The 14,532-nt window shown below is 41.1% G+C and overlaps 3 protein-coding genes across 5 annotated transcripts; 1 reads left to right on the top strand and 2 right to left on the bottom strand.

Annotated features, from left to right (window-relative positions):
• Positions 1-995: 995 nt before the first annotated feature.
• RB195_002052 (uncharacterized protein) lies at positions 996-2,257 on the bottom strand (the record flags this gene model as incomplete). Its single annotated transcript, XM_064199120.1, has 2 exons — positions 996-1,771; positions 1,894-2,257. 2 exons carry the CDS (start codon positions 2,255-2,257, stop codon positions 996-998), a joined length of 1,140 nt encoding a protein of 379 aa, XP_064055001.1.
• A 632-nt stretch (positions 2,258-2,889) lies between these two features.
• On the bottom strand, positions 2,890-4,034 carry RB195_002053 (uncharacterized protein; the record flags this gene model as incomplete). 2 transcript variants are annotated; one of them, XM_064199122.1, is made up of 2 exons in its annotated part: positions 2,890-3,334; positions 3,538-4,034. In XM_064199122.1, the coding sequence occupies 2 exons, from the start codon at positions 4,032-4,034 to the stop codon at positions 2,890-2,892; spliced, it is 942 nt and encodes a 313-aa protein (XP_064055002.1). The 2 variants fall into 2 exon arrangements, with proteins under 2 accessions (XP_064055002.1, XP_064055003.1); XM_064199121.1 differs by lacking the exon at positions 2,890-3,334 and having other exon boundaries at positions 3,513-4,034.
• Positions 4,035-9,313: 5,279 nt separating this feature from the next.
• Positions 9,314-14,416, top strand: RB195_002054 (uncharacterized protein; the record flags this gene model as incomplete). Of its 2 annotated transcripts, XM_064199124.1 has the most annotated exons (13): positions 9,314-9,369; positions 9,452-9,605; positions 9,837-9,978; positions 10,057-10,226; positions 10,788-10,888; positions 10,952-11,075; positions 12,568-12,664; positions 13,003-13,096; positions 13,166-13,247; positions 13,303-13,407; positions 13,558-13,630; positions 14,220-14,305; positions 14,366-14,416. In XM_064199124.1, 13 exons carry the CDS (start codon positions 9,314-9,316, stop codon positions 14,414-14,416), a joined length of 1,335 nt encoding a protein of 444 aa, XP_064055004.1. The 2 variants fall into 2 exon arrangements, with proteins under 2 accessions (XP_064055004.1, XP_064055005.1); XM_064199123.1 differs by lacking the exon at positions 9,314-9,369 and having other exon boundaries at positions 9,492-9,605.
• Between the last annotated feature and the right edge of the window lie 116 nt (positions 14,417-14,532).

Raw genomic sequence — 14,532 nt, forward strand, 5'->3', positions numbered from 1 at the left:
GGTGTTCCTTTGTGCAGTAGTATCACGCAGTAACTCGTGTGGATGTTGCAAAAAGTAAATGTAACGTTGCAACCGTTTCATATCTGTGGCCGTTTTGCGTTTCACCTCTACGACATCTCCGCGCATCTACTTCTTTCCACGTTTACCTCAGGATGGTAACATCACTTCCTCAGAAAGTGGAAACGAGCATGCAAAAGCTGCTAAAATAGTAAAGAAGAGTTTACATGACCTGATGATTGACGATCGATTCGTCCACGTGATTTCATGTTAAAACATCATTCTATGATAACTGTTAGGCAAGAACGAGATGAAATCTCATACTCCGAGTAATACTTTCAAATTGTGTCTACATTATATTGGCATCAAAAGAGTGTTTGAAACCGAATTTTGAATATTCTTCAACTTACGCGTTTAGAAAGAAGACTATGAAATCTTTCGACTTTGTTTATAATAAAAAAGAGGAAAGAAGAGAAATTAGCCGAGGAACAAATGGGAAATGTGAAAATCGGTAGCTGATGGAAGCGAAGAAATAATATTTACTAGAAGATGTAAATTCGCTAAAATGCTGTTGAAATACTGGTATTGAAACATTTCCATGTTTATTCTATTTAATTTCTATTCAAACGTCTGTGCAAATTATTTAAATACAGATTAAAGGTCATAATACGATGAAAAAAGATAACAGTCAGCTTCATAGGTCGAATTACGGAAGAACGAAGAAAATTGAAAAATCAACATTTTTTCCTCGCGTTATGATGTTGCCTCATAGGTTCGACTCCCAGTTGAGGCAAATTTTTGTAAAAGAGTTAGAAACTTCAAACAATTTCTAAAAAAAAAAGGAGAATTCAATTTCACGTAGTATACAGCTATTTAAAAGTGAGTTTAACAAAATTTAATGACCAAGAAGGCTCAGAATATGTGCACATGGTTAGATTTGGGAGATCGCGAATAACTTCGTCATAACTTACTTACTTGACTTAATCGGAGGGCTGATGTCATCGCCTGACGCGATTACCCGCATCTTCGCCGAGGTGTGCCGTCCTTGAACACAGCTCTGCCCAACCTTCTCGATCTTCTGCGAGAGCTTGCACAGAATCAATCCATTCGTCGCTGTTCCATATTCTGGGAAACCTTACGTCTCGCCTGAACTGCCTATACACGCCGAATGTCCTCAATTCCTCTTTCACTACCTCAGTCCAGAACTTCCGTTTTCGGCCAGGTGGCTTCTTCCAGCTCGAACCCGACGAACTCCTCAGAACTCGTTGAACAAGGCGATCTGCTGGTCTCCTTAATATATGACCAAAGAAGCGAAGACGATTTACTTTAGCCACTTTCGATGGCGGTGCAAGATGTTGATGTTTTCCACGTGTCATCCGCCGGTATACCACATCAATTTCTGCGTAAAGATCTTCATTGTGACATACCCTAGGCCAAAAGTAGCCAAGTAGCCGTCTAAGCTGCTTTCGTTCCGTGCAGTCAAACCTCTCCATAACCGGTGATGGTGCTGCCCAAGTCTCCAATCCGTACATCATGATGGGGCGAATTGCAGATAGGTAGACTCGCGGCTCGACTTCGTTGGTGATGGGGGCCGACCACAAGCATTTCGTTGAGGAGTTAAATGCAGAAGTGGCCTTAGCGCATCTTTGCTGAACATCTCTCTCGTAGCTGCCGTTGTTCTTCAGCGTACAGCCCAGGTAACAGAACTCATCGACAATCCTATCGGCTGTCCGTCCACCCTGATTCCCGTTCGAGGTCTCGAAGAGATCCACATCTGTTTGCATTTATCAGGGCGTAGACGTAGTCCATAGGCTGCAGCCAGATTCTATATATATATATATATATATATATATATATATATATATATATTATTGACAACATGTTGAAGATTCGTACTGCTTTTCGCAAATATAACAACAACGTCAGCGTCGGACAATGGGCGTCCTGATGGTGCTGGAATGATATCGGAGGGCACAGATCTACTATCAGGACACAGATCAACTATCCTTCGCATAATGTCATCGATGACGAAGTTGAAGTTGAACAGGAACGGTCGTGCTCCTTGTGTCACTCCAGTCACCACCTCGAACGGTTTTGCACATCCGGCTGGTGTTCGAACTGCAGCAGTTGTTCGTTGATTCATGTTATCGAACAAGCGAACGAAGTTTCCTGGTACTCCATCGGCGCTCAGCGCGTTGAGAAGACGGCCTCGATGAGGAGAGTCGAACGCGGCTTCAAAGTCCAGAAATGCTAGTTGCATTGGCTTCGAATACCGCTGACAGACAGAACACCTGATCAATCGTAGATCGCTAAAACCCCCACCCTCAAAAAATATATAAAAATTATAAGGCCAGGACGAAAGCCAGCTTGCTCGTCGAGCGTTGTTTCTTCGCGATGTTTAATGAGTCCGGTCCAGGATAATGCGCTCCAATACCTTGTACATAACACGCCGACGGATAACTTCTTGTGGAGGGGAATTATGATAGCGTGTCTCCACGAATCAGGTATCCTTTCGTCTATCCATATTGAACGGATGATCTCTGTCATCTCACGAAACTCAGACGGAGGAAAATATTTTAGCATTTCTGCGCTAATCCCGTGGTCTCCACCAGATTTCCATTCTTTATTTTTTGAATACAGACCAGGACCTCCGACACGGTCGGTGGGTCTTCGTTAATCGCATACGTCGGTCTATGAACGTGTCCGAGTTCAGGAGCTGACCGTGCTAGCCGGTTTAGCAAGGTGTTCTCTCCAAATTGGAAGAGTTGCTTCACCTATAGCTACTGCATTGGCAGTGTTGAGGACAGGAGAACATTTTTTCATTTTGCCGCTATACTGTTTTAGTAGAGCATAGACTTTCCGCGGGTTCCTGTCCTCCCACGCCTTCTCAAACTACATCGCTCTTGACGTCCACTCGTTATCGCGGTCTTGTTGCAGTTGACGACGCAGCTTCCTTCTAAGACGCTTTCCCTGGTTGAAGTCACCAGCGCTGCGCGCGACACATACAGAATTGTACGTGGATTTTGTTTCCGCTGATGCAAAGGCAAACTTCTTCCGCGGCAATAGAACCGGGAACGTTTCCCTTGCAGCGTCCTGGATGCAATTTGTGAAGGAACCTGCATCGCTAAGCTTCTTCCTGGTCCGTACTCCAACATGAATAGACACACGGCGGAATTTTCTTCTGCGTTCATCGTCTTTCAGACTTGCCGATTTCGAATTTCGGAACCGTATCTTGAAGCTGAGAAGAACGGTGGTCAGAGTCGAACGCGATGTTCCAAACAGCTCTAGATTTTCGGATGTCTGACTGAGGAATGTTCCTCGCCAGAACGTAATCGAGCTGAAGTTTAAGAGTCCTCATCTTCCGCTTGCGCTGCTCCTCAGGCGTTAAAAGGGTTGACCCCTGTCACGTGAGCTGATGGCGTCGATGATTCCTCTTAAACGTGGAAGCGATGATGATGATGAGCGATGATGAGGCCCGTCTGTTCGCACAAGTCGACCAGACAGTCACCGTTGTCCTACGTGCGCTCCGCTGCATAGTACCATTTTCCTAGCACATCGGATTGCTGTTCGAGTCCCATCTTTGCATTTGCGTCGATTCCGACAATGACCACCTGCTGGCTTGGTATTTTAGACATCAACGCATTGAGTTCATCATAGAAGGCGTCCTTACTGTTGTCCTCAGCGGTTTCCGTAGGTGCGTGAGCACTTACGATCCAGAGTTTACGTCCTCCGCGATCCCGCAGTCGTAGAAAGGCGCATCTAGACGACGTTGAGCCAAATTCCTCCACCAGGTTCTTGTAATCGTTCCTCACAGCTATCGCGCAGCCACCTACTTTCTTCTCATCAGCATCGCCGCAGTATATGGTGTAATTTTCGATGCCGATGACAGGCCGATCTCTCATGCGTGTTTCCTGCAGTGCAGCAAAAGGCACACAGAGATATCGCAGAAGTCTGGATAGATCGGCTTGTTGGAGTTCACTCGATAGTGTTCGGCAGTTCAGCGTGACGAAACGAATGGTTGTTGCCAAAGATTCCATGCTCCCTTCAGGCAGTTGACCTTTCAGGTTATGAGCTTTGGCGGTGTGCTAGACGACAGCACCTCTTTGCAATGTATGAGAATCTTTTGCCATATAACAGTGCAGGTTATATAGCTCGTACGTTCCCAATGCGTACACTCGAACGCCTGATTGCGTTTAGTTAAAGCAGGGCCACCACGTGCAGGTAGCAATCAGACTCGTGTACGCGGCCCCATATATATATATATATATATATATATATATATATATATATATATATATATATATATATACCAGCCTGAACTTCCGCCTAAAGCCGGACTTCAGGCTTATTTTGGTGTTCGTTTCGCTCGCTTTCAGTAAAAAAAAAACAGTAGCGACATTTTTTGGAAAACTGGATTTTTTTTTATCAGCGCTTTCTTCAATTTTTTCACCCGAAAATTTAAGCATAGATGTATGATTTTATGGTTTTTCCCTAAACGCGCCGGTTCTATATTTGGAGAAAAATAGAACTTATTATATAGCATGATTGTAAAGTTTATTTACTCCACTAACATATGAGAGAAACTAACTTGACTTATCAACACCAACATACATAGTTACATAACATTTAGACAATGGTGAAAAGGCGGCGATGGTTCGACACCTCACCGGTCCGAAGTTTTGCAACATTATGGAGTATTTTCGTGACACACAGACAAACACACACACGAACTAAGCGCGTTGTTATGTAGCATGATATATATAGTGGTAGTGAATGAAGGGTAACATGATAACGAGGACGAAATGTTACGTATTATTGGATTATTACATACGCTATAAAGTAAATGTAAATTGTGCATTACAGTAAATGATGACATAAATCAAAAAATACAATGCTTAGTTTCAGGCGTAGTACAGTAAGGAAGCCCTAACAGTTTGTTATGAAAATGATTTCTTTAATAGAGCCGGACACGAGGTTGTTACTATCCTTCATTCGTGGCCAATGCTTCGGCATTATCGCTTTTTAACAGCCTGAAAGGATAAAATCAAACTGATTAATCCGATCAAACGCCGTCTGTTAGATACCTGTTGTGAGGTGAGTAGCGCAATCAAATATCAGCCTTGAATAGGACGAGAGCTCCCACGTAATGCAGATATTCCTCTTTGCGATTCATCTTTGGGCATTTGAAGTGGATCCAAAAAGCTTCCAGAGCCCTGCGCAATACTAAGTTCGTGCGCCAAATCCGTGATGTTAACTTCAAAATCTTCTCAGTTATGACGCTGCACACTGCACCCCCACCTAATACATTGGAGTCACATGATTTCCTTTTGCCGTCCGCGTGTTCTTTGATTCGAATTTGGTCTAGCGGTTTCTCCTATGTATTCGTCACAACACTGCACCTAGAAAATCATATAAACAACGCATGGACTCATGCAATCACCCTCGTTGTTATCCGGACATATTTTGCACTCCTGTGTAGTGCAAATACGATCATATAGGCGACTGCGAACAAACTTTTGCCTAAGGTTACTAGAGGAAGCCTCACGATGGCAACAGATTCTTCAAGATTAGCTTTCCTCAGACACCGCCGGATGGCAGCGTTAACCTCATCGGAAATAGACAGTACATGAAATGGTACTTCCTCCGTACCATATTTTTTTTCGGATTAGTGCTCTTTTTCCAATATGCCGCATAGGTGTGTAGCCGTTACTAACCGCGATTCTCCTAGCAAGCTCGATAGATTCTCGTCTTTCGTCTCTTCAGTGAGCAGAAAGAAAGTAAAGTAGGATATTCTTATTACTGGGTTTGCAGTGGCACATTGTCCGTGCGTTCAAATTGAAATATGCACCAGGACGTTGAGGAATGGTAATCATTCTCCTTCGGGCTTATCCCGAGTGAACTTTATATACTACGACTGCTCATTTAGTATCTTAAAGCGATTGTCCATCTCTGCTTGACACGAGCAGACAAGGAAACAGTCGTCGATATATAGGCAATAAAGCAAAGGTCGTGTTTCCCAAATCGGTGCGTCATTTTTAGCCATGAAAGCAAAGGCGGACGTTGGCGCCAACCGTTGTCCCATAGCAAGACCCAGGAATAAGAATACCCTAGTTCGGGTTTTTGATTGCGGACCTATGAAGAGACCGCTTCGGAATGAATCAAATATCAGACGAATCGCAGGCGAAGGCGGGGCGCAAGGATGGCGCATTGCCATAATCTCAATATAGGCATACTCCAATGAAAGTCCATACCACGCTAGATTTGTGGGATGATGCCTTTAAATCCGCTTTTAAAGTACTGGAAACTACGCAAATTAATTTTTTCATCTTTTAATAGTGGTTTCAAATTTCTAACTTTTTTCCAAAAATTCGGTTCATTGGAATGTCGAATCTGCGTTGTTCCACTGTCATACTGTAGGAATAAAATGTTGATTCTTTCGTTTTTTTCGACGTACCTCTTTGATTCCACGTATGCACCTGACTTTTCTCTTTTTTCGTCGGATTATGTCCATTAATCGGTATTTAAAGATGTTTAATAGATTTTAGAATAAAAATAGAATAGAAGAAAAGTGAAAGTATTTCAATAGCAACATGTTAACGTTTCAGCAAATTTGTTTCTTCTACTACTTGGTGTTTCTTCGCTTCTGTCAGCTACCTATTTCCTCATTTGCCATTTGTTTCTCGGCTAATTTCGTTGTTTCTTTTCTCGAAATTTTCAATATATCGAATTGGCAGCTCAACGGACTGCGCAGCTCCGTTGGAGGGAAAGAGGGAAAGGCGTGGGGGGTTCGTATTCGACAGAGTTGTGTCCCATTACCACACTTGACCTTGCTAGGAGGATCAGTCTACCGCTGATTTGTTTACAATGAATGAAGAAAACAATATAGAAGACATTCAAAGTGTATTTTAACTCCACAATAGTTCTCACACAGTGGTGTCTTATCCCCAGCAAATCGCGAAACTCATCGAGGATCAAAGATGACTGAATCGATGAACTGCACAGAGCAGTCATTGTGTACGGTAGGAGCAATTGCAGTCAGAGTAGCACTTCAGTGGTGCTCCAGACATTCAAATAAGTCCATGCTCTGAAAAATCTTGAAAAGCAGTTAATACGCGACAGAGCGCTGCCAACGACACTGACGCATTGATCTTCGATCTTCGATGTGTACGTTTCGCAGTTAAATGGTGACCACAAAACATCGTTTTGCTATCGACTCCAAGATTTTGTGAACAACAACTATTATTGATCGCAGCATCACCATTCCTGCGGTCGATTTCTTTTCCCGTTCAGTTCTTGTTTAATTATTTATCTGCTTCTGCAATCTCTCCGTGCTTCAAGCGCTCTCTTCTCCGACGCTTAGCTGATTTCTCTCGGGACCCACGACGCACTTTTTCACGCGGTTATCGCAGCTTTGTTGTAATCGCACAAAAGGAGGCTTTCCCCTCTTCTCTCATGCTTCTTTTTTGACTAGTAAGTGGAAAAGGTAATCAGCAATCAATTTCAATCCCTTCAGATCAATTTTTCCTGAATATTCGTTACGATTGTCTTATTGGATACCTTTAAATGGTTTGCTGCAAATCAACGTCGATTAGTCGAGAAAGAATAAAAGCACAACTCCTGTTTTTACGTATTATGATCACTTCTCCAAGCTGAAACAACCTATACTCGTCTTTCTAGACTCCCCACTATCTTAGAGTTATTGTCTTGTAACATTCTGCATACGGCAAGCTTACTCTGATATTTTTAAAGACCCGTTCGAAGTTTATGTAGTGCAAAGTTTGCAAGAATATGAAACGTCACGGTGTTTTTTTTTCTTGATTCTCTTTCTTCCTTCTATGTGTGTACGTTGGCCACACCGGCGACAAACATATTTGCAATTTTTTAGCTTCTCTTTCCTCTTTTTCCTTGCGCATCGTTTTTGATAACTTATATCTTTAATGTGTGAATTTTTCAAATATGGTCATTGTTTTCAAGTCTTAACTGTAAAAAATTTCAAAAAAATACTCGAAAAGATTTATTTTTCTTTTGCGTGGCCACCAACAGCACTCACGCACAATAATCGCATTTTAAAGCGGTTATTGTTATATTTTGTTCAGAGCTAATTTGATCTTTTTTCCAAAGCTGTCGACAAGAAATTCTGTAGTTCTCTGCTACCATAGTTCAGGTCAATACTTTGTCTGCTCGACTAGGAAGTCCGTCATTATTGTGATTGATTCTTTGGATAAATATGTTTGTTAGAAAAATGAAGTGTGCGATACTTATATATTTCTTTTTACACTTGCTTATCGAAACGAGAAGAACTCTGCTGCATCTCTTGCTTGTGTTAAAGGAGGTGATCATCGTTATTTTCAAAACGTTCAGTGTTTTTCCCTAGTTCCTGTACTCTTTTTGATTATCATATAGAGCTTACTACACTTTCGCGCTTGATGAGCAGCATCGCAAAGTTTAGACACGCACGGAACGCTTTCGCCGCTCTTTCTTTCCTCATAGCAAACAAAGCATCGAAAGATTCCAGGACTAAGTCGACCACTACCATTGAATTTTCTTACATCGACAGTCTGGACTTTGATTACTAACACTTCTTTTGTGAATAAAAAGCCACAAGTGCAAACCCATATTTAAAAATATGACTGTTTTCAATACGTTTTGAGAAGTTTTGTTTTGAGAGCAGAGTTACTCTTCCAAATAACATGATGTCTTGTTTTTTCTTTTTTCGGGTGCGGCGGTGTGAAACAAATGAAAACACAAAAATCCGATGTATCATCGTCCTGAAGTTTTGTAAATTGATAGGCTGCAATGTTATGCTGTAAAATATCTCATATACTTACTTAGTTAGTAAGTAAGTATATGAGATAACTTAGTTAGTAAGTAAGTATATGAGATAATTTTATTCAGAAAGAAGTGTTAGTATCAAAGTCCAGACTGTCGATGTAAGAAAAGTCAATGGTAGTGGTCGACTTAGTCCTGGAATCTTTCGATGCTTTGTTTGCTATGAGAAAAGAAAGAGCAGCGAAAGCGTTCAGTGCGTATCTAAACTTTGCGATGCTTCTAATCAAGCGCGAAAGTATAGTAAGCCCTATATGATAATCAAAAAGAGTACAGGAACTGGGGAAAAACACTGAACGTTTTGAAAATAACGATGATCACCTCCTTTAACCTACGCAAGAGATGCAGCAGAGTTCTTCTCGTTTGGATTGATAGGCTGCAATGTTATTGTGTAAAATATCTCATATTCTTACATGAAATTCAATTTCTTTGTTCACCAGTGCACAAGAGAGATATCTCCCATACATGAAATCTACTCGACTCATAGTCTATGAATGTAAAAGATCCTAATCTCAAGAAGCCGCCGATTTTGCCTGATGTGGTAAAGTATTACCAACTTTTTTTCCCAATCATACCTTTCTCATCTATTTTTTTTCTATCGTATCTCTATGACCATCGTTAACTTTAGAGCCCTAGGAGTATCAGCACCGACTGTTGCAGATAGGGTCATGTCGCTGTCGACTCTGCTTCGCGGCACAGCTCGTCAGATGATGGCATGTCGGCAGATGTCAGCTTATCCCATCCCTGATGCAATGTTTGGCTTAAATGAAGATGAAATTGCGGTGAGTCACAGCTGTGGAGAAGTGTTGAAAAAGACAGATCCTGTGGATTTTTTTCTTAATCCAACGTTAATTCTCACAAAAGTAATGTGAAAAACGGAAATAATTTGTGGCTACGAACGAGGATTCAGCGCCCGCATTCATCGCGGGAAGCTAGACTGATCGGACAGTTCAAAAAAAAGTACACTATTTCACAAAACCACGACGTTACTCAGTCAATCCAAAATCGTTCAGCTGCGGAAATCTGTTCGAGAATTCGTCGATAAAGAACTCGCTCCATATGCGAATGAGATCGACCGCGACAACACATTCAAGGGTATGAGGTCGTTTTGGAAAAAGCTGGGCGATCATGGGCTTCTTGGTGTGACTGCACCCGGTAATTTTCTTTGATTTAATTATAATATTTCAACGCCTTAAATTTCTTACATGGTATTAACATTATTCTTTTTCGCAGCTGATTACGGTGGTTCTCATATGAACTATTTCTCACATGTGCTTGTAATGGAAGAGTTATCGCGTGCCAGTGGTGCAGTAGCGCTCTCCTATGGTGCACATTCGAATCTTTGCGTTAATCAGATAGTAAGAAATGGTACTCAAAAACAAAAGGAGAAGTATCTACCCAAGGTGCGTCTTCCTGCCGAGAACTTCTTACAGGTAGCATTTCAAGAAATTGACGATACTGTGGTTCCGGTGAACAAATATAGAGCGGGAGTGTAGATTATGAGTGTGAGCATGGCCCCACTCAATTCCTCCTGATCGTCCTGAAAAAGGAGGTGGGAACGGCGTTTGTTCCCACGAGGTACATGAAAACGCTCCTATCGGTTCTCTCAGCAGCCTATTCACCAAATTCACTTTAATAAGCTGCTGAAGAGACTTTGTTGATTTTCTACCGCTCGCTCGTGGACACGGCGAATGTGCAGGTGGGTGCGTCCAGTGCTACCACATAGGAACTAATGCCGTCTCCCACGCCACTTTTCAACGATTACAGAGAAGTTGAGCGGAGTCACGCCCATGCTCATGATCTACTATCTGAACTCTATATTTGCCTACATATAGAGACCCAGTATCGTCTGTTTCGCGATACAATGCCTTCAAACATGATGTTTTTCAGGTTTTTTCTCCCTACAGGTTTTTTTCTTTATCAAAGGGAATACTTTCTCGGTTCTAAATTCGCTCTGTTTCCAGTTGATTAGCGGCGAACACGTGGGAGCATTGGCAATGTCAGAAACAAACGCCGGATCAGATGTTGTCAGTATGAAGTTGAAGGCGGAGAAACACGGTGATAAGTTAGTAGGAAAGCTGTTTTGCTTTCTTTTTTTCTATGGAGTAGTTGTGGTTTCCGTTTTAAGGTATGTGCTAAACGGCACAAAATTCTGGATCACTAATGGTCCAGATGCGGATGTTCTTGTTGTTTATGCGAAAACTGATCCAAATTTACATCAACATGGCATCACGTGTTTTCTCGTGGAAAAGGTTAGGAGTTTCAGTTCAATAAAACAACTTCGTTATGGTGCTTTTATGTACTAAGCACACAATTCCTCAAAACTTCTATTCCACTTCATGATCTGCCGGTCTGAACGTCCGGCTAAAGCCAAACGTCAGACTTTCAGTGGTATTCGCTTCGCTCCTCTTCACTGATCATTGAAAATTAATAGTAGTGGCATTTTCGGTAAAATTAGAATTGCGTTTTTCTAACAACGCTTTTTTTTATAGATTTGGGCAAAAGATTTCATAGTTTTTTTTTTTTGCTTTGTTTTAGTCCTACATTTGGAGAACATTCAAACTTAAACTTAACTTCAAAGACCGTTTCAATACCAATGTAATGCAGGCACAATTTGAAAGCATGACTCGAAGTATGAGTTTTCTTCTTGTTTTCCCCGACAGCTAACAAAGAATTATGTTCAACATAAAACGATGTGAACGGCATCACCTCACTGATAAAGATAGCGTTCCTTGTCAGATCAGGTAAACTGTTGACTACTATTTAAACAGCCGGTTTCATTCGTGTTTCCATTTTCTGAGGAAGGCATGCTACCAACCTGAGGCGAACGTGCGAGGAAATGGACGCATGGAGAAGTCATAGAGGTGAGAAGCTACGCGTCATAAAGGTAACACTGCACTAGGGCAGAACATTTCGAAGCTGTTGGACTCGTCGCACCTAGTTCTACCGCTCTACGTTCCCGGCGCAGCAACTCGACGCCGGTGGACCCGTCGCTTCCCATCTTTGGAATTTCGTGTCATATATATATATATATATATATATATATATATATATATATATATATATATATATATATACGTGACAGACTAAGCCGTTATTATGTAACGTGATAAATAAACATTTAAGTCTTAAGAAAATTTATATACCAGTACTGCACGTTCTCGAGAACTTTATATTACCTTTTTCTTATATCTGCTTATCGGTTGAATCATTTCATTTCTTTAATTCTCATTTTGCTGTGATGAAATGAAGAAGAAACTTTGTTAATTTTCCAGATTGATGTGCCAATTTTTCTGGAGCTTTATCCCTTATTGATTTTATCATTTTGCTATCCATGCGGTAATTCTTTGAGTTAAAGGACAAATGCTGCGTTCAATTCAGAATCGTTTGAGGTTCACGAATGTGTGACTGCCCTATACAATGACTTGCGGGGCTAGCCGATGATTTATCCTCCCTGGAAGGATGAAAGGCTTTTTCGAAGCTTGAACGATCGTCAGTCGCAGTGGAACGTCTGCCTCTTACCAGCTGCTCTCAACCCATTTATAACCACAAGGGTTCTATATAACTTTTGAAACCTCAAGAATTTCCAGTAATAAATACAATGCTACATTAATGGGTAATACAAAAATGCTTTAAAAAAAGGTTTGGCTCCCTGCGAAACAGTACGATTTCAAGAGATAGAAGTAGAAATCAACAGTTCAGTGCTTTACACATTTATTTTTGGAACAAGTTTTGGTTTTGCAGGGTTTCGAAGGCTTCCACACTTCACCAAAGTTAAATAAGATGGGAATGCGTGGATCAAACACTTGTGAGCTGGTTTTCGAAAATTGTGAAGTCCCGGGTAAGAAGTACAGTTCTTAAATATTACTTCGGTGAATCGACATTTCTCAGCCTTTTTGATCACACTAGAGATTGAGGGTGGTCGCCTAGCACCTCTTCTTTGGCATGATTTACAGTGATGAAAAATTATCGATTCTTCTGGATTACTGACCTTATAACACCTAGACATTCCACACAAGTTTGTAGTTTTAAACTCTGAACTGCTGACACCCTTAAGATTGTCATTAGGACTATAAAAATATGACGATTTCCACTTGTACGTCTCTCTAAGCATTACTTGAAAAATTCTATTCACTTCACACACTTTGCTTCACAATCTTTCACTCTTTTTGATTACAGAAGAAAATGTCATGGGAGGAGTTGGAAAAGGAGTGTATGTTTTGATGACCGGTCTGGACTATGAACGTTTGGTCCTTTCTGGAGGTCCTCTAGGGTATGGCAATCCCATTTTTGGTTGTTTCTATTGTTCAAATGTTTTTTTTAAGAATCTCGATACCTTTAGGATAATGCAAGCTGCTTGTGATGTTGCTTTTCAATACGCTCACCATCGTGAAGCTTTCGGAACTCAAATAGGAACCTTCCAGGTAGTAATTAGCCAACAAATTTGTCATTTCAGCTCCGAAATCGTTCAAATTCTAGCTAATCCAAGGAAAAATGGCTGATATGTACACAACGTTGAACGCGTGTAGATCTTATTTATATACGGTAGCAAAGGCGGCTGATGAAGGACATGTTTCGAGCAAGGTGCATTTCGTTCTTACTTAGACTTACTTCTTCAAGAGGGTAGTTACGATTTTCGAAGATGGAATTGATAATGATCCTGGTGGTTAAATGAATTTCGCCCTTGTCACTTTTTTGTTCTATTCTTATCGACTGTAATCCTCTAAACTGCAGGATTGTGCCGGTGTTATTCTTTATTTGGCGGAGAAATGTACACAAGTTTGTCTGGATGCAATACAAATACTCGGTGAGCACATGTTCTCATAAATCTATAATTCTCCATGGAACTATGTGTGTCCGTCCTCTGTATTTATTAGCCATTGTATGTGTATATGCATATGATAATGTGTGATGTAGTTGCTGGTGGCAGTATCGGAAAGGTAACCCCAATCGTCGAACAGATTCGGAAATACCTTAAAAAATCATTATGCTCTTGTTTCAACACTGTGTTCAGCTCATTTTTTGATAATTGTGTTTCCTCTTTTCAACTTTCTGAATGTACCTTACGGTTTTGATATCCAGTTTCTGAAGTAATGCACCTACTTTTTCCCATCGTTTCATACTTCGTTAAAGACAATGCGAGGCGAATTTCTGCTACCGCCACTGATATATGCATGTGTTTTGATAGATACATTTTCCTCTGTTTGTTTCCTGAAATGCTTCATTACTATCCTTCCTAGTATCCTCATCAGTTGGTGGGTGCCCTGTATTTGATTCTTTCCAGTATGTGCGCTCCTCTTATGCCTATTTCCGTTCCCTTCTCCTGCACATTGGTCTTAGTCTGCCAATGTCCCGTTTCTTCAACTTGTATATCTCTCTCATAACTTTTCTTTCAGGAGGAAACGGTTTCATTAATGACTATCCTACTGGACGATTTCTGCGAGATGCAAAACTCTATGAAATTGGTGCCGGCACTAGTGAGGTAGGCGGGCGAGTGTCAACAATTGGATCTATTGATCATTTTCATAATGTTCCTGTTTAGGTTCGGCGGTTAATTATTGGAAGAGCATTGAACAAGGAGTACATCCACTAGAACTTTGATATCTATACATATTTCTACCTCATTACTTGTTTAGGATTGCAGTAGTGCATATTTTCAGTACTTATTTCAGCACTTATTTTGTAATTAGAGCCGCTCAACGGATCGCA

Source organism: Necator americanus, chromosome IV, assembly GCF_031761385.1.
Source record: "Necator americanus strain Aroian chromosome IV, whole genome shotgun sequence".
NCBI classification, from domain to species: domain Eukaryota; kingdom Metazoa; phylum Nematoda; class Chromadorea; order Rhabditida; family Ancylostomatidae; genus Necator; species Necator americanus.